This window comes from Kogia breviceps, chromosome 8 (genome assembly GCF_026419965.1).
Source record: "Kogia breviceps isolate mKogBre1 chromosome 8, mKogBre1 haplotype 1, whole genome shotgun sequence".
Taxonomy (NCBI): Eukaryota; Metazoa; Chordata; class Mammalia; order Artiodactyla; family Physeteridae; genus Kogia; species Kogia breviceps.
In genome coordinates, this window is record NC_081317.1 from 22,423,161 (window position 1) to 22,443,807 (window position 20,647).

The 20,647-nt window shown below is 39.1% G+C and overlaps 1 protein-coding gene across 7 annotated transcripts in view; it reads left to right on the top strand.

Annotated features, from left to right (window-relative positions):
- The window catches only part of LPAR1 (lysophosphatidic acid receptor 1), a 218,670-nt gene extending 199,661 nt beyond the window's left edge, over positions 1–19,009 (top strand). For all 7 annotated transcript variants that reach the window (XM_067040962.1, XM_067040961.1, XM_067040963.1 and 4 more), the window contains one exon: positions 16,534–19,009. In XM_067040962.1, coding sequence (XP_066897063.1) covers positions 16,534–16,835 — 302 coding nt within the window. In that variant the 3' untranslated portion in view covers positions 16,836–19,009. The remainder of the gene's footprint in view (positions 1–16,533) is intronic.
- Positions 19,010–20,647: the final 1,638 nt, after the last annotated feature.

Genomic DNA, 20,647 nt, shown 5'->3' on the forward strand with positions numbered 1-20,647 from the left:
ATGCCATCTGGCTTTATTTACTCTTCATCACCCTTCTCTTTCAGAAACAGCTGGACAGATGCAAGCTTTTACTCTAAAGAGCAGTTTATAGGAACAGATTAAAGAAAGGATTTGTTTTAAAATTTTTGAACAATAATTTGATTTAATTAACATAGTCACTAATTGTTTTATAATTGAAAATGCCCCAGCCCTTGGGCAAAAATCTGAAAAATGCAGGGAAGTTGCTGATGAAGATTTTGCATGAGGGTTCAGAAAATCAAATACTCATTTCATTTCTAAGGGAAATAATTTTTAAAAATCTAAAGGAAATTTAAAGAATTAGTAAATATAACAGCTGTAATCTGATGTGTCCCTCTCAAATTCATTTGTTGAAACCTAACCCCCAAGGTGATGGTCTTAGGAGGTGGGGTCTTTGGGAGGTGCTGAAGGTGGAACCCCCATGAATGAATCAGTGCCTTTATAAAAGAGACCCCACAGACCTCCCTAGCCCCTTCCACAGTATGAGGATACAATGAGAAACTGACAGTCTGCAACCCAGAAGAGGGCTCTCACCAAAACCTGACCATTCTGGCACCCTGATCTTGTACTTACAGCCTTCAGAACAATGAGAAATAAATTTGTGTTGTTTACAAGCTACCTAGTCTGTGGTATTTTGTTATAGCAGTATGTATGGACTAGGACAATAACTATATACATATATAAATGGAATTCTCAAATTCTAGGAAAAATCCGAAGATCTAGAAATAAGTGATATTTGCTCATTTGTTGAGTGTTAGAAATATAAACAATATAATTTTATACTAGTGATCTCAACAGTGTTGGGGAGGCATGGGGCAGTGCATGAGAACTGTAATAGTAAAAGTAGAAAAATTTGATTCTTAGATGAATTTATGTGTGAATGGAAAATGCTATAAAATGTTTTCAGGTAGGAAAGTACTTGCAGCACAGAATAAAATCACAGTTTTCCAGGACTTTGGGGGAAAACTTTCTTTACTGTTTTAAGTTTTCATTTTAATACAGTGGGAATGAGAGAAATAGCCTATCAAGGATATCTGTATTCTTCTCCCTGGAACCTGTAAGTCCCCTTACACAGCAGAAGGGACTTTGTAGATGTGTTGAAATTAAGGACCTTGAGATGGGGAGATTATGCTGGATTGTAGGCTTGAGAGATGGAGGAAGGGTCCATGAGCCATGGAACACCAGTGGCCTCTGAAAGGTGGAAAAGTCAAGGAAGTGGGTTCTCCCTAAAGCCTCCAGAAAGATATCCAGTCCTGACAACTCTTTGATTTTAGCCCATCTCAGACTTCTGACCTTTAGAACTATAAGATAATAAATTTGTTGTTTTGAGCTCCTAAGTTTGTGATAATTTGTTATGGAAGCAGTAGAAAACTAATGCAAATACTTAGGTTATATTTAAGGATGTTGCTGTTCACCTTGTATGCTTTTCTATATAAACGCATTACTCCACCCCTGACTTTGCCCTCCCCCCTCCCCCCATTTGGCAATGTCTGGAGACATTTTTTATTTTCATGAGTAGGGTGGGTGCCACTGTCATCTAGTGGATAGAGGCCAAGGATGCTGCTAAACATTCTACAATGGAAAGACCAGCCCCTCAACAAGAAAGTATTATCCAGTCCAAAATGTCATTAGTGCCCAGGTTGAGAAATCCTAAACTAGATTGATTTTCATAAGTATTCAGGAAGTTGAGTCCTACCATGCAGTTTGCTCTAAATTAACTGTGTAGTCTATCTAGGCCTGCACTCTCCAACAGGGTGGCTATTAGACATATGGCTATTTAAATTCATTAAAATTAAATAATTTTAAAATGAAGTTTCTCAGTCACACTTGTCATACTTCAAGTGCTCCTTGGTCATGGTGCCTAGTGACTACCATATTGGATAACTGATATAAAACATTTCTATTATTGCAGAAAGTTCTGTCGGGTTGTACTGGTCTTTCAGACCCTTGCTACCTGGAGTGTTATGTATGGACAAGTAAAATCAGCATTACCTAGGAGCATGTTAGCAATGCAGACTCTCAGACCCCACCCCAGATCTATTAAATCAGAATCTGTGTTTTAATAAGATCCCTGGATAATTCATGTTCACATTCAAGTTAGAAAAGTCTCAGTGATTTTCTCTTGCCTTGTTTCCTTTCTCCTTCCCTCTGGTGCTCCTTCTTCTGTTAACCTTTTAGCTGCACAAAATGCCTTTCTTCTCAACTTCAGTTTCTAGGCTTTTCAAGCCAGAGCTATGTCTTATTTCATCCCCTGCCCCCTCCCCCAAAGACATTTAACACACTGTCTTGCACAACATATTGCTTGGTTGTTATTGTTTCTGGACTGGATTGTATTGAAATAACTTCTGAGCAATCTTAGTATAGGTCCTTTTTCTTTTAACCAAAAGGATGGTTATTTTTATCTTTTACTTTATAATATGAGCATTTCCTAGAGTTTTGATTATAAAAGAAAAAAACCTTTTGAAATATTGTGAATTAAAGGTTCATTGTGAATTAAAAGTTCCTAGTTGGGCTTCCCTGGTGGCGCAGTGGTTGAGAATCCGCCTGCCGATGCAGGGGATATGGGTTCGTGCCCCGGTCCGGGAAGATCCCACATGCCGCGGAGCGGCTGGGCCCGTGAGCCATGGCCGCTGAGCCTGCGCGTCCGGAGCCTGTGCTCCGCAACGGGAGAGGCCACAACAGTGAGAGGCCCGCGTACCACAAAAAGTTCCTAGTGATTCCACGATGTGAAGAAGAAAATGCATCATAGTATGCTGTCTCTGGGTAGCAAAATGTAGCAGCACTTTTTACTATTAATATTAATTACAGACATCTCCAGAATCATCATGTGTCCTATTAGAATAATTTGTATTGCATTAAAAAATAAATGCCTCATGTTTGAGTCATCTAAGGATTATCAGGTTTTTTTGGGGGGGTATCAATCAAAATCTGTTACTTCATGTAGTAGCTACCACTGCAGGGAATTAATTTGTTCTTTTTTTGCACCAATGCAATAAAAACATTCATTGGATGTTTTGGAGGTAAGGTGATGTAGACTCCATGAACGGCTTGATTTTATGAGTGCTGCAGCTTGTAGCATACATAAGAATTGACTCCTGTAGCAAAGGGACAAATTAAACATTGTAGTTTAATTAGCCATAGACTATTCAGACTATAAGGGATCTCTTTCATTTTGCAAATAAGGAAACTGAGACCCAGAGAAGTCAGTGTGGGGCAAAAGATGGTCCCATTGCTGTGTTCTGTGGAAAGGGCAACATGGGAGACCTTTCTTTTAGACCTCTTGTCTTCATCTCATAAATGCATGCAGTGAACCAGAAGATCCTCTCGTGCCCCTCACAACTTTGAAAACATTTTTAATCCAGTTCTCCTTATTTTAAAAGTAATGTTCTTTTTATAGTTTCACACTACCTCTCTGTAGACTATTTCTATCTGGGGTGGAAACCCTCACTACAATACTAGTATTGAAGTTGGATTTAAGTTCATGTTTCTTTGTGCATATTAATCTGCATAAAAAAGTTTTAATTTCGTACATAGGTGAATAAAAGTGCCAAATTATGTAAATTATCTGTTATAGTTCTGCAATTCCAAATTTATTAGACAAAGCCAAACAGACTTAAAATTCCTGAAAGCACAACTAGCACTGCAGAAAAATAATTTGGTCCAGAGATTTTGGTGTGGATTGCCTAGAATTGTAAGCAAAAAGTTGTTTTAGGACACTGTTTTTTCCCCTGAGGATAGAGCATTGCCTCTCATTGGACTCTGAGAGGGGCTGATGTCATAGAAATGATTAATAACCACCAGCCTTTTCAATTCCTGAAATATATATGTATATATATATATATATATATATATATATATATATATATACATACACAATCTGAGGGCTGGTGAGAACATGACTTTTGCAAGATTGCAAGTTTTATTAGTAGGATTTCTTGAAACCCCCACTTTTCTATTAAACGTTTTCTTCCTTCCTCTAAAATTTCTATGATTGTGAACTTTATGTAACTTCTATGAAATAATCCCCAAATGATGAAAATTCGACAACAGTGCTGTAGAGATGACAGTCATTGACAAGACTAGTGTGGGTATCTGCTTAGTTAAAAAAAAAACTTTAAAGAGCTCATTTTAGTCAATACCCAGTTCTTTTTCTTGCTGCTTATCCTGCCTTTCTCCCTATCTTTCTAGTTGTCTTTTTCTTCTACCGTAGGTCTTATGATCATCAAAGAAAGTATGATGAGAATACTCTCATTTGGAGAACACAGGTGTCTATAACTTATGCAAGAGATAGCACTGATACAAAGGTTTCTCCCTATATGATCTGTGTGCAATTCTGATCTGTTGGAGCTTTGTGAAAATGCTAAGAGGGTTGGAGGGTGGGAAGGCAGGATGCAGGAAAAAATTTCTTCTGCCTGAATAAAAAGTTGCACATCCATATACAAGTTACTCACCCTCAGCCCCAACTTTTAAGCCATGCTTACATGTATTATTTATTTGATAAATGTTCATGTGTAGTACCCTCTTCAGAAGTCTTTAATCAAGCAACCTCACTTGTATTATAATAATAATAGTTCGATCTTATTGGAACTTTCTAATCGTATTATACTAGTCCATCTAATAAGATGGAATGGTACTATTTTTGCTGATCCTTTGCTTTGTTTTTCTTACCAGTTTAAGTGTTGGGTTACTTTCCATATTGTACCCTGGAGCACAATGGGGAATTTAAAAAAATCAAATATTTAAGTGCAAACTGCAGAATAAACTGTCAGTAGTCAGACTAAGCAACTACATTTCACACTTTGAGATGCCTTGTGTATGTTCCATATGTGGGTCGCCCCTGATAAGTTCAACTGGGCATTATAAAAGATACCTTGTAGAAATGCATTTAAAAGGTGTAATTGCACTTTATAACTTTACATAGTTAAAAGCCGCAAAAGACTGGAAGAAATAGGAGGTGTCTGAAAAATAAATATTTATTAAAAGGAAACTTTTCCATCAGTAGTAATTTTGAAAAATTAGAGCACTGAAAAGTATCAGCAGAGTTTAAAATCTTAAGAGGTAACAAGACTCTACAAATTAGACTTGAAGGTCTACATTGGCATCATAGCCCTGGATGAAATCAGGAAAGTCCATTTCTCTCTCCAGTCTAAACTGGAAGCAGATATTTTACTGACAGCTTGGAGCAAAAAGTAGGCAGATGAATCGCCACAGCTTATATCTTCCCTAACAGGATTTTTCTCTCTGTAAGCCCGAACTGATTAAGGTCTTTTATTAAGAAATGTATGTGAAGTGGGTGGGTGAATGTAACGAGAAAAGCAAGAGAAATGTCTGGGGTGGTCCAAAGCGTCCCTTCCCTTTCCTTACAAAAGCAAACACGCAACCCCTCTCGACTTCATTTGTTCTTAGGAAAATTTTTTGTTTTATCTGTTTTCTTTTCCCCTTTTGCCAAAACTAGAGTGTGATGGAATTCTCTTCACTGGCCCTTTCCCAGCAGCCCAGCTGTTTCAGGAGGGTGGGGTCCAATCCTACTGAGGTGGCCGGAGGGCATCGAATGCTGACCACCCACCCTCAGTGCTTTCATGGCCTGATCCGTCCCCACCATCCCCTCCTCAGCCATAACCTGTGGGCAACAGAAATGTGAGGCCTGTGTCCACTCCCTGAAGAAGTTCCTTCCCTGCCTCAGCTGTTTTCTTCGAACATCTCAGCTGGGTCAGGCCCTGTCATTAAAAACAAGACAGGCTCACCCAGCTTCACAGTTAGGAGGAATATCTGGCCTCCGCCTTGGGCCTTGACCCTGGGACTCAGTCCTGCCTCTCCTCATGGAGGGGCCCACACTGTCACGTGGCCAGGCGGCAGCATCCGCCCCAGAGAAACTTGGAGCAAGCTGCCCAGAGACCCCCCCACTGGCTGGCCAGCTCTGAACAGGCTCCATTCCTGTGTTCCCAGGCTCTCCGAAGCCAGAAGGATTTCATTGTTTCCAGAACTCGAGAGCAGCAGAACAGGCTAATAAGATGGCCCATTACTCTTTACTTTTTTTTTTTTTTTTTCCGTATGCGGGCCTCTCACTGTTGTGGCCTCTCCCGTTGTGGGGCGCAGGCTCAGGACGCGCAGGCTCAGCGGCCATGGCTCATGGGCCCAGCCGCTCCGCGGCACGTGGGATCTTCCCGAACCGGGGCACGAACTCGCGTCCCCTGCATCAGCAGGCGGACTCTCAACCACTGCGCCATTACTCTTTAGAAATTGTTCCCCTCTGCCTGAAGCATAGGAAAATCAAGGATCACTTAAACTTTGTATTAATTTGTCTCTTACCTCAAATCCTTTTTCATATGAGGTAGGCTCTAAAAGTAAGAAATGAAAGGAAAATACTCCTTATGTTTCCAACTGAAAGAAGAAAGGCGATGACCTGGAATTTGAGAGCTCATCAAGAAATGCTGGTGGGGGCTTTCAGAAGGTTCTTGAACTGAAGGAAAACAGGCTGATGGTCCCTTTGTGGCTGAGGTGGCAGTGTACCAACCAGTGAACCAGAGAAACCCGCAGTTTGCTCTCTCTAGGTTGGGAGAACCAATAGTAGTTTGCCCCGGATATCCATATTTCTTACAGATTTATTCCTTGAGTTTTCCCTGAAGGAGAACGAAAGGGGAAAAAATGGAGGGAGCCTACTAGGTGGCCTCATGCTTTATATTCTACCTGCAGGGTGTCTCATTCTGTCCTCGCAGTAGTGTTGAAAGTACATAGTATCCCCACTTGACAGATAAGGAAACTGAGGCTCAGTGACATGGAATAACTTGTCCATTGTCACACAACTAGTAAGGGAAAGAAACAGTATATGACCTCAGGCCTATCTCTTTTCTCCTATAAAATATGAATACTGACCCTTAAAACCCTCCAGTTGCACAGCCTGGGAGGTTTAAAGAAATTTTATCTGCAAGGAGCCTCAATCCATCCTCCTCCGCACCAGCTAGCTTCTTGAGTGCCTGTGGGAATAATGCCTGAATATCGTCAACTGTTTCGTTAATTATTAAAGAGAAACATGCTCTTTGTAAAAAACCCAAAATTACAAAAATATTTACATTTAAATTTTAAGTCCATACTGCCACCCTGCCTCCTTGTGGTAACTCCTGTCAACAATCTGGTGTGTATTCTTCTAGACTTTTTGTAATACATGTAAGGTATATATGCATATCTATAGAAATTTTATAACAAATGGAATATTGTAACCTGACAGACTTAATACAATTTGTGTATCTTCTGACGTGGGTCAGTACAGTAGAGCAATGTCAGTCTCTGTGATGGCTGCCTACTACTCCACTTATATATAATGTCAGCGAATGTTTAGATTTACAGTTTTTCCCCAGTACAAAGATTGCTTCATCAAGCATTCTGTATCCATAATATATGCTGCTTCAAGTATTTCTGGATGTGATGCATTTCTACAGGTGGAATTGTTAGATAGGACATTTTAAATTTAGACATTGCCACATTGCCTCCAAAAAGATTGTCAGATGACTCTTCTGTCAACAGTATATGGGTGTGTCCATGGATTTACTACTCATTCCGTCATTAATCAGATTATAAATCTTCCCTAGTCTGTTAGCTGTTCTTTTAAGATAAGAATATCGTATTTAATGCAGATGAGCTTTAGTTCTGAAGCCAAAAGAGCTTTCTAGCATTTCATTCCTGGATTGAAAGACTCAACCACCCAGCCATGGACATTGCTGGACAACCATACCCCCGCCCCCTCTCCCTGCCCCCACACACAGTCTGAGCCACTAAGCTCCCTGCATGCTTCTGAGACGGCCAGACAGATACTTCCTACCAACAGATGGGAAAAACAAACTAAAGATGATTTGGTGCTAATTCAATCTTTCTTATCTCAGTTTCTCTCTCTCTCCCCCTCTTTCCCCCCTCCCCCCTTATTAAAGTATAATTGACATATAACAAGCTACATATATGTAAAGTGTACAGTTTAGATATAATTGATAATAATCAATTTCTGGTATAGCAATCTAAAAATCTGTACGTATAAGAACATATATGTGAGGGATATGTGATGCACACACACACACACATACAGAGTATATACCTATTCTTAGCTTTCCCTTAACCAACTTGATTATTAACAAAAACTTTGTAAAACATAGTAATTCATGCCCATAGCCCCTTTTCTCTTATTGCTTTCACAGCAAAACTGCCTAAAAGCTTTGTCTGTACTTGGAGGGTCCAGTTTCTCTCCTGTTCACTCTTGAATCTACTACAATGAGGCTTCCATTCTCAAGACCCACTGAACTGTCCTCAGTGACCTCTTTGTCGCTAAATCTTTTCTTTCAGTTGCTTACAGGTTTCCTCCCCTCCTCTCCCTCTTCCTAGAACTCACTCTATCAGCGAATCATATCAGCTTTACCATCAATCTGTGTCTGTGATCACCACCTTCTCATGTGCAGAGCCACCCTTAGCTCTTGTCTGGATCACTGTGTGAGCCTCTAGCTGCTCTCCTCCTTCCTCACTTGCTCTCCCATAGTCTCCAAATACTGTCCTCCTCTAAAAGATATTTTACTGATTTATTTTGTTAGTAAAGGTCTTTCACACCCTTCCTAGAACCTAAGCTCCATGAGGGGAGATAGTTTTTTCTGTTTGGTTCACTGTGGCATCCCCAGTACCTAGAATAGTACCTGACATATAGTATACACTCATATATTTAGATGATTTTTTTTTTTTTTTTTCGGTACGCGGGCCTCTCACTGTTGTGGCCTCTCCCGTTGCGGAGCGCAGGCTCAGCGGGCATGGCTCACGGGCCCAGCCGCTCCGCGGCATGTGGGATCTTCCCGGACCGGGGCACGAACCCGTGTCCCCTGCTTCGGCAGGCGGACTCTCGACCACTGCGCCACCAGGGAAGCCCTAGATGAATTTTTTAAAAAGGGTTAGTCGACTGTAGCCTTAAGACCAAGTCATTCAGCTCTGACAGTTGCCAAGAATCAATTGTTTTTGCACCTAAAGTGCCAGGTTATTCTAACATATTGTAACTAGGTAAATATCACATTATCTAATAAAAATGAGGGCAACGAGAAAATGTTTCTGGGAAAGCTAAGGGGAAGGCTTTGTTAATATTCAATGAAGACAAGTTGCAAAAAGAAACTGCTTTAAATTTGCTGGGGAGAACAACTCTTAAGTGTGGGGAAAACCATAAAAAATCAGCAGGGTTTTTGTAGTCAAACTGCTTTGCAAGAATTTTAAGTTCTGACTCCACTTTGAAGAAGCCAATTTGGAGGGAGTTAGTATGTGATGCTTTATTGGTGTGGCTTTGCTTGGAAGGTGATACAGAACTCCAGTTAACAGACCCATATTCAAATATAAAGCTTTGGCTCTAGGTTAAAGGCTTGGCAAATGAATACAAATCGGTATTTAAATTCAAATAAAATATTGAAGGTATCATTTTTATAATTTTGTGTTCTAAACATTTTAAAAATTGACTGTTAGCCTCAACTGAAGCTTATTATAGGGTATCTGTGTTTGCGTGTGCACACTTTTTTTGCCTCTGTTGTCAAAGCATAATTGATACCATTTCATGTGTATGTTTTAACACCTTGTTCTTCTTACTTAACAGTGTATCTTGGAGATCATTTGGTAAGGGTAGAATTGCTTGAGAACTTTAGAAAGTTGAATAGAATCCCACTTGATGCATCAACCTAATTTATTTTACTTCTCTACTTGTGGCTGCCTAGATTATTTCCAATTTGTAAAAATAAACAATGCCGCAAAGAATTCCTGGCACATACATAATTGTATCATGTGTAAATATATCTACAGGATAAATTCTGAGAAGTGATCTTGATGCAGTTTATTTTGATGGCTTTAGAACTGATCGATTGATTTTTATTCAGGATTTATGTGTTAGAACTTGCTTTGTGATATTTTGTCTTAGTTTTGAGCGACCGATATTTTACTCTGAACGTGTAGTTAAACTGATTGAAACTCATGTACAAAAATATGTTTATGATTTGAATTATTCACTTCCCAATTGAATAATCATTTTTATCACTTAAAAAACACTTTTTATTACAAGTTTCTGATGACAAGAGATATCTGAGGCGCACAGCTATCTCACTGTAGTAGAACAGACTGGGCCACCCTCCTACTCTGCCAGGAGCCTGTACTTCACAAGCATCAATTCAGAGCATTTAGCAACTGTAAGAGACATAGCCAGTCTCCAAATGCACTATCATATTTACAGTTTCTGCTCTTCTTTCTGTGTCTTTCAGCCATTAAATATATATATATATAGCCATATATATATATATATATATATATATATACATAAACACACACATAATTTTTAAATAAACATTTTTAGGTTGCAAGAATATTTCTGAATTTGCTTTTGGATTAAATTTTAATTTTTCCCCTCGTTTTGTTAGTAAAATAATGAATTATAAATTAAATTCCCATTATGTTTTCTCGTCCTCGAATTTTGTCTTCTGGGTAACACATATCTTGTCGATCCATGAACTACTACATGCGGTAGTTCATGAACTGCAAAGAATAAAATCCACAGGATTCTGTCATCAGTTCTCTTCTGTGCGTATTTTCAGCCAGATTTCAGTAGTCGTTTAGACTTGTACCATTTTGGGAGAATCCTAATTCATAGCTGAAAAATTAAATATGTTGTAAAACCAATTACAAATTCCCTGTTTATGTTGAACTTTTTCTAAGGAAAGATTCTGGGCAGGGGGAGTTTCATTTATCCTTTAAGGGATTAAGTATTATTCAAATCACTTTGGTAACAGCTAGACCACAGTCATGCAGTAAGTTTAGTATCATTTTCTCAGTTAGACGGTGTTGAACTGTGGATGACAGCACTGATTTTCTGTAAGATTTAAGATTGATCACTTTTAAAATAAGGGAGGGAAATCTGTGTTTGAAAAATTTTGTAATCACTGTGTTTAGGAGGCAAAACAGATTTAATTGTTCTGAGAATGGTGAATTATCTCCTATGTGACGAATATGTAAGTGACGTTATCCCTTTTTTGTTGGGTCTCGTGTGAAAGAAAATAAATCTCATTGTCTTTTTCTTTTCATTGTCTTTTTTAAGACACTAAGACACAGTGACTGTTTTGAATGAGTGTGGGTATGTAACACACATACATATTTGTTATATATACATTTATATAGTATATGTATGTGTATATATGTATGTGTGCATATATATAAATTATATATTTTTAAGATTAAAACATATCTGTTATTTAAAAATGATAAGGGCTTATAAGAAAAACCTTTGTTAGGCATTTAGAGTAGCATTGTTTTTTAGATATTAGTGGGTAATTATGCTCTGGTGAGCCAGTCTTATTCTAGTTAGTTCACTCCAAGACAGAGCTGGGTGGAAATCCGAAAACATGTTTAGGGGGGCAGAGGAGAGGCGGGGACCCATCTTAACATGGTTTAACACGCATTGTTTTATAGGGAGGACTGAGATCCTCATTTGAGAAGCAAGAAGAGCGAGGCCAAGGAGAGGTTAACTCGGACACAGCAGCGGTGTAGGATGGATTTACCTTGACTCGTTTTAGATCTGTGAGATGTCTGATTTTTTTTGTAAAAACACAAATTTGCCAACCAGATTGGAAGTGCTTTCTGTTTTTTTCATCAAAAACCTTGGACTCCCTCCCTTGAGGTCTTCCCTGTCAGACATTTTTTTCTTTTTAACTTTGGCTCTTATGTTCCAAATATAAGCAAAGTTCAACTAGTTAGGAAAAAGTCTCTCTAGAAAAAAGCCTCTAATTGTGAGACCAGATGGTAAGCATTATTCAGCTGATGGGGGTGTGTAGATTTCAGGGAAGGTGTGGTAATCTGATCTTGCTCTGCAGCTGTGACCCCTTCTTCCAAAACAGCCTCCTTCCTCCCTGCTTTTTGCGTCCATATTCCAGCATCTCTCCTTCCATCTTCGCGGGCACCGGGGCCCTCACAGATTGATTTGACAGATGTAGAAGAAAGGACTGAAGCTCGCTTGAGGAAGAGCGACTTCTACTATTTATTCCAAACCACAGATATATTTTGATTATTCTCCTCCCCATGTTACTTTTGCAATATTGGCAAATCATGCCAAATGTAACCACTCTTGTTCAGCCCACTGAGAAACAGTCTTAAAGGACTCAAATTGCCATGAGCCCATCAGGATGTCTTTAAGGCCTCTCCATCTGAAGTCATGCAGGTACCTCAAGCTGAAGATAAATAAAACCTAGGGCACCATCTGTGTTCTCCTCACCTACCCTCAGAAAACACCAACTGATACTTTCTCCTGTATTTCTTCCTTCAGTGGAAGGTAGCACCATCCTTCTGTCACCCAAATGGAAAATCTAGGAATCATTCCAGACTCATATCTGTCTCATCCATTCCATGCAGTCCATCTTCTAAATACTTTTCCAATCCTTTCATACCTCTCTTCTCCCGTTGCCACTGCTTCTGTTCTGGCTCTTCTTTCGCCTCTGGGATTTGGAAATACCTGATGGTTTTGCCTTTATTTTTATCCACATCATTTTCTTCTTCCCTTCTTTTACAGTGTTGTATATTAAATGAGACTCTGGCCAGTGACGCCAGTGAAATTAAAATCTCATGGGAGGAGGGATAGTTGAAGATCATTATTTCTTATATGTTCTGCAGGCTATTGTAGTGTGTGGCTGGGGCTGAGAATCAATGCTAGACTGGAAAAATTTCAAATATCTTTGCCAGCCTATGTACAAGGTCTTCACGGTCTTGAACATCTTAATCTTCTGCTACTTCTGCTTTTGACTTTACAATAAGCAACCACAAACTACTTGTGCTTCCTCTTTCTTTCATGCTGTTCATACCATCCCTGGTTTTTATGCCTTGATCTGTGGGGATTCGTCCATCGGAAATGTTCTGGAAATATACAAACTACCTAAAGGACTGTCCCTACTGAGTACCACATTATCTTATTCACCATCTTGGTAGGTACTGAGCTGACCCACGAGAAACTCCAAAATGCTTTGGGGCTTCCATGCTTCTCTGTGTTCCTCTCTCTTCCTTCTTGTTATTCTTGTCACATCCAACTGCAAGTCCTAGGAATCTCTTATAATTAGGATGGTGTCACCTCAGAACTTTTTGAAATGCCAGGTCTTCATGGTCCAGAACATGCTTCCACATTTTGCCCTGGAAGAAATCTGCCCTGGAACTGTGCTACACCAGCCTACACACATTATGCCTCCCATGATGGCAATAGGTAGTGTAGTCAGATAGATGTGCAGTGTGTAGAGGGCTTTTACGTGTCATATCTGTCTCAATTTGATCCTCGCCACACCCTGTGGAGTAGGCAGAAAGCTATTATTTCTCCACTTTACAGATGTGGAGATGGAGGTTCTTTTCATTCTTATCAACCTGCCTTATAGGTGTGCACTTGAGTCTCTACAGATAAGGTGTTGGTAATCTGTCCACAGGTTACACATCAAGGGTCCCCAATGCACATCTCCAGTTCTGTGACCCAACTGGATTATGGTTGGCTCCTTTTTATGAAAGGGGCTTGGTTGTAGTTTTTGGTTTTAGAAACTTGGTGGTAAATCCGTGATTTGAGCAAAGTTGATCTCATAATGCTCAATCACGATTGTTTAGAAGCCTAATCACCTTGGAATTTTCCAGGGCCCATTTTCCACTGAGGTAGTCCACCTTTAGCTTTTGGTCAGTTTGATCCTCGGCACCTCTGTGAAAGAGAGGGGAAGGGAGAAAGAAAAGCTCTGTATGATTGATTTTCGATGTTGATTTTTGAGGCCTGTACTATGAGTCTCTTAAATTACTGAATCAGGTCTCGAAGATCCAAACACAGAGTGTTGGGATGGTGTGGTTAGGCCTAATAATAGTACTAAAAACAGTTCCTTTTAATGAAGAAGAAGGGAGAGGACTTGGAGTTCCTCAGTGAAGCACCCATGTGTATTAGCTCCTGGTCAGGCTGTGGTGTCCCCACTTCCTGTCTCTAATCTAGGCTCCTTGCAGGGTTGGTAAGGCCCATTGGCCTAGTTCCTGAGACCATCATGGCTTTTATCGCAAAGATCTTGCTCTTTTTGAATTTAAAAATTAGAAGAAGTTATAAACAACAAATGACTGTATTTGAATTCTGCCACTTTTGAAGAAAGTCAGACAGCTTGAGCAAATCCATGAGAATAAGGGTCTTCCCTTCTGCTGCCTGGAAGGAGGAAAAGATCGTGTTATTTAAAATAAATCTATTGAGATGCATGTTGCTGGTATCTAATCAAGCTCTGAATTTGAGCTCAACTAGAGCTTTGATAAAAGAAAGGGGAAAGGAGACTTGAAAGAATGCTCTCCCATTCATGAAGGGCCTGCATGTTTTTAGTTTCCAAGTAAATGGAATAATGGGACCATGTATTTTCCATCCAAGCATTTTCCATCCTGAGAATAATTCCCTTCCCAGCTTCTCAATGAATAATGCATTATTTCTGAAACTCAAGAGGCATTCCTTTGATTTTCCTTTATGTTTAGCTTTCTGAGTGATTTTCAAGCAAGGAAATTCAAGGACTTGGAATGAATGCTTTATTAACATTTTTACTTGAAGTTCAAATAGCTCCTTGGCTATTATCTCCTGATTTTTGAAATATTTTTTTTCTCCCTAAGCAAAGTCTAAGGTATTGTATTTATTAGAAAATGAAGCACCTTGGCCAGTCTTCAAAGCGAACAGCAGTTTAAAACCAATACACATTTGTGTTTAGAACAAAGAGCTTTATGGGGATACTTTGCTCTTTGCTTTATTTTCATTTCCCTGCTGAAAAGTTTCAAAAAAAGAAAGCTCACATTCAAAACTGGGCTGTTTGGAGACTAAATCTCGTTTGTTTACATTTTGTGAAACTCATTCCTTGAGGCTAGTCCAATTCACGACCCCAACCCAAGCCTGCCTTCACCTAGGCCAGTGCCATTTAAATCAAAAGCTTCAAATGTACTTCTGGGGTCAACCCTACTCCCTGTCTGCTCATTGTGTAGCCTAATTACACATAAGGGGCCCATCAAGTAAGATGTAATGGGACATGATGGTGCCCACCAATTCACGTTATCTTAGCCAAGGATCCCCAGCTCATTCCTGGGGTGATAATGGTGGTAGATTTTAATGCTATTTCACAACCTCCATTTCCCCTGGGAGCCAAGCGAGTGGTTTCAGGAGCTAAATAAGTTGGAACTAAGAACATAATTTGTATTTCCATCCCTTTACAGTTATAGTAAGATATTCATGATTTAGAAGAGTTGTGGAAGCAAAAGAATTTAAACAGGAAACATCTAGAGCATAAAATTTTGGTTTAAAAGATTTAATTTTATTAATTTAAGAAGTGGGAATATAACATAGCGTTTTCTGGAGCATGGACTCTGGAGCCAGCCTTTAAGAGCAGAAACTCTGGGGTTTGCCTCGGGTCTGCCACTTTCCAGGACTGTGGCCTTGAGCAAGTTATTTTACTTTTTCTGTTTCTCAGTTGATTCCTCTGGGTGATGCGATAATAATTTCTATCTCCTACAGCTATGGTACAGATTAAGTGAGTTAATGTTTGTAAAGCATATAGAAAAGTACCATTTAAGTGATAGTTGACTTATAAAAGTAAATGCGCATCTTACTGTTGGAAATTGCTATTTCCAAACAGGCCCGTGCTGCTGAGCAGATAATAACAATATTATTGCTACTGCTGTTTCTGGTAAGATTTACTGGGTGATTATTTTCTGGGTGGTCATTTACTCCTGCCACACCCCAAATGAGGCAAATGGAATCATTTCTATTTCTCAGATGAGAAAACTGAGGTAAAAAACTGATTTGCCAACAGCAAGGACCTATGGCATAGCATAGGTTACTGTGTTCAGGATCTTGTAATAACCTATAATGGAAAAGGATCTGAAAAAGAGTACATATATATGTGTATCTACACACACACACACACACACACAAAACCGGATCACTGTGCCGTACACCTGAAACTAACACACCGTTGTAAATCGACTCTACGTCAATTAAAAAAGGAAAGTAATTTGCCTATGTTCGCCCAGTTTGTTAAATAGCAGAGCAAGGATTTGAGCCCAGTCAAACCGAGTCCAGAAACTGTGCCTCAGCTAAACGTTAAAGGGTGTTTGTCACAGTGCTTTTGCCTGAAAACAGTCTTATACTATTAAAAACTGTATTTTTATAAGCATCAAAGTGTGTATCCTGACTGCAGGATGTCTCGATTTCATAGCGCAATTGCTTAGCAAACTCTGCTTTGCTCAAAATAATCATCATCAGTGTCTCAGAAATACTCAATTTTAGTAAGGTCTGAATTAATGAGATTTTATTCAATTGCTCATTTGATCGTCAAAACCTATTTCAGAAAATGAACATTTTATTGCACATGATGATCCGGTGGCTTTGAGGCTCCGTATGTTTACCTTGAACTGAAATCGTTTCACCCCATGGTTGCTCGCCTCATCATTCTATTTCTCTGTTCTCTCTTTTTCTCAACCTCCCGATCCTGCTCCCCGTCCTCTCAGGTGCCTTTATCATCTGCTGGACTCCTGGATTGGTCTTGTTACTTCTTGACGTGTGCTGCCCACAGTGTGACGTTCTGGCCTATGAGAAGTTTTTCCTTCTGCTTGCCGAGTTCAACTCTGCCATGAACCCCATCATCTACTCCTACCGCGACAAGGAGATGAGCGCCACCTTCAGGCAGATCCTCTGCTGCCAGCGCAGTGAGAACACCAGCGGCCCCACGGAAGGCTCCGACCGTTCAGCGTCCTCCGTCAACCACACCATTCTGGCTGGAGTTCACAGCAACGACCACTCCGTGGTTTAGAAAGGAAACTAACTAAGATGAGACGCGGCCATCATCTGCTGAGGGATGATCGTCCTCCCCCTTCCCAAAGGCACGGGCAGGGTGGGGCGTGAGAGAGAGGAAAAACACACTCGCGTACTTAAACACTAACCCATGGCAGTATTTGTTCCTAGACCCACCAAGACTTGATGTATATTGAAAAATTAGCTTATGAGACATCCCTCATCCTGCTCCCCGTTTCCTTTTGAAAGTAGAAAGCGGAGACCTTGCAATAGAATTCATAAACAGACTCTGGAGTGTACATTTACACTACACTAACTAGTCTTCAAAAGATTTTGTGTGGTTTGGTGCAAGTCAGAATCAATTCTGACTAATTGAATCCACGACTTCATTTACATACAGGCGTCCCTTTTTTACTTTTTAAAGGATACATTTCATTTAGTAAGCATGTTTATGCCTATCAGCATGCTTGTGATGGATAAGACTATAGACTGTTTTTAAACGATCATAACTCCATTTTTTTCCTTATGTAGGAAAACTGTAAATTAGAATTACTTTTTTAGAAAGCATGCATGTAATGTATGTATGCAGTATGCTGTACTTAAAAAGATAAAAGGGTATTAATTTTAAATCTTCTAGGAAATAGAAGAACCTAGATGTCAAAGCCAGTATTTGTTTAGGTTATGAAACAAACAATGATCTAATCACAATATTACCTTTTTTGTTAAAGTGTTGTAACATGTATAAAACAAACAGGGAATGTAAGTTTATTATCAGAAGAATATGTACTCTATAAAAGTTATAGAGATGAGCACAGTGGTATTGTTCCCACATATTTATAATATCCAAGTACATCCTAATTATTAGTTCATCAGAGGAATTTTTTAATGACCTGTGTTTTTCTGTATTATAATACATAGTCATTGTAGAAAACTTGAAAAATACAGAAATGTATAAAACAGAAAAAATACTGATAATATCACAACCCAGAAGTAACCACCAGTAACAGCTTTTCCCCTGTGTATGCCTATATGTATATTATATACCTTTTTATATAATTGGGATCATACTGTAAACAGTTTTATAACCAGTTTGTTTTTTTCCACTGCATAATTGCCACATTTTCCTATGGCATTAAAAATTTTACAAAAACATAATTTTAATGGCTATATAATATTCCATTTAATGGATGCAACTCGGTTTATTTAACCATTCCTGTATTGTTGACTACTTAGGTTATGTCTAATTTTCACTATTATAAATAATGTCCCCAAAATTTTATGTACATAAAACTTTGTCCATATAATTGATTATTTACTTAGGACACATTCCCATGAAGGATTTTTTTTTTAATGTGAAATGTCTTTTTATGCTCTTACCTTTTATAAAAGGGGATTTCCTGCTTTTGCCCTGTGTAGGTGGCAATTGTGAGGAAAGCCGGTTAAATTACCTTTTTACAAAGGAAATGCAGTGGTTACTTTAGTTGAGAGTGACTTTTTTATATAACAAGATGGACTAGAAACAGTCAACTGCCACAAACAGCCAGGACACCCTACTTGATATGTCTAGCAATTCCAAATTTCATTTGAGCAATGGATGATCCAACTCTCGGTAGCCACAACTCTAGTGTAGAATTGAAGACAATGCAAAGAAATCAAACATGCCGAGTGAATAAAGGATCATCTTCATATTAAATAGCTTCTGTAGCAAATGGGTTGAGCGTGTTGTTATGTGACTGGATACTGTGTATTCTCTAAGGTCACCCCCACAGATGCCGCCATATTAGGTGATACCTGTTCAGCTGTCCAGGTAAACTAATTATTGCACCAATTTGTTGTAATAAGTACCCAGTAAAGTCACAGTCACGAAGCAGGTGTGGGAAAGTCAGGAGTATGTTTGAGAGAGAGAGATGTCCAGAAGAAGAATGGTTACTTAGGAAGGAGGAGGTCAATGCATGGTCACCGTTTGAGCAGAGGGCAGACTCAACAAGTGCCCAAACTGGAAAGAATATGGGGAACTGGTTAGCAGAAAGCACAGACTTTCCACAGAATACAGAGCATTTTATAGTGGAAGGGAAACAAATGAACTTGGGCTTTTACTCATGCGCATTTATTCTGAAGGAGATATGGACTATTTGAAATTTCAAAACACACTAATTGGACTTTAATAAATCATTCTCAATCAGTGTTTGCTAATGTGTGGTTCTGGTCAGTGCTGTTTCTTTCGTTGGAGAGTCATCCTTGCACTGCATGGTGCCTGCCTTCTGTGACCTCTTTTCTGTTCCTGCCACAAGGGATTCTGAACTCACAGGTGAAGCCAGCATATGCTTCCCCAGCTCAGAACTGCTTTTTTTTTCAACCTGAGTCATAAGTCTTTCCAGTGTACAAGAGGTGGTGGTTTATGTTGCATGAAAGGAGAGGTAACATCTTAGGACAATACTTCACTTATCAGCAGTATAACTATTAGAGTGAGTTTCTTTTGGAAAAACTGATTTTTAAAAAACTTTACAATGACTTTATGGAAAACTCTCACTAGGAGTTTATAAAGTTACAGTGGTCTTTATGTTTTTAGATTTAATGACTAACAGGATAAAAGTGGTAGGTATCTTCCAGTTATACGCTAATTGTATTTTCGATATATTTCTAAGACGGGAAAAATAACAGCGGTTATTCAAATGAATGTCTCAATGAGTATTTGGAATAGAATACTGAACCTTTAAATTTAGGTGGTTGTAAGATTGTTAGAAATCAAATGTCTCAGGAGTCTTCTTCACAAATTCACAATGCTTTTTTTTTTTTTTTTTTTTTTAGTGAAACTGTAATTTCCTAGACTCAAAACCTCAGCTAACGTTATACAATTAGTGAGTCTTATCAGTTTTCCCATCCTCTTTCCCAGTTAACTATTGCTTTAGGTTCCATTGTTCATCATCTTTCTCATTTATTCCATTAGTCTTTCAACTTGTGAAATGGAATTTTGAGACTGTTTCCAGCCCTTCTTCTTAAACCCAGAGTGTGACTTGTGCTAGATAAAAACCGTAGAAATGCTTCTCGATCAGATCCCTTCATTATACCAAGGTAAGCAGAACATTTTTACATTAAGACCATTTGAAACAAATTGCTGATTTTTTAACACCGAGATTACCTGATCCCAAACCCTGGGAAGGCTTGGGGTCGGTTTGTGTGTTGGGATGGACTTGGATTCAGGCACCATCTGACAGAAGAAATGTGTGTAACGAGGAGCCAGAATGGGTCATCAGTCTTCCAAAGCAGGGACCATTCAGTCCGTAACATTCATCTGTACTTTGTATAGTCTGCATATAAAATTCTCTAATTCTTATATTGATAATGCTCATACTCACAGATTACTTACTGCTCATCTGTTAGTGATATGGCAGGTAAAGACCCATTTACAAATCTAAAGCAGAGGTTGGCAAGCTAAGACCCACTGGCCAAATCTACCTGCTTTTATATGACCTATGAGCTAAGGATGGGTTTTACATTTTAGTGACTGGGGAAAAAAGAGTATTTTGTGAAACATGAAAAGTATATGAAATTCAAATTTCAGTGTCCATAAATTAAAGTCTTATTGGAACACAGTCACACTCACTAGGGCTATGTATTGTTTATGACTGTTTTTGTACTGCAACAGCAGTATCGAATACTTGCAGCGGAGACTGTCGCTCGAAGTCTAAAATATTTATTCTCTGACCCTTTACAGAAAAAGTGTGCCAACCCCTGATTTAGAGAATTGCATTTTCAATCATTGCTCTCCTCATTTAACTGTGTGTTCATTGGAAGAGTTAGCAGAAATTGGGCACACCACGATCTCTTGAG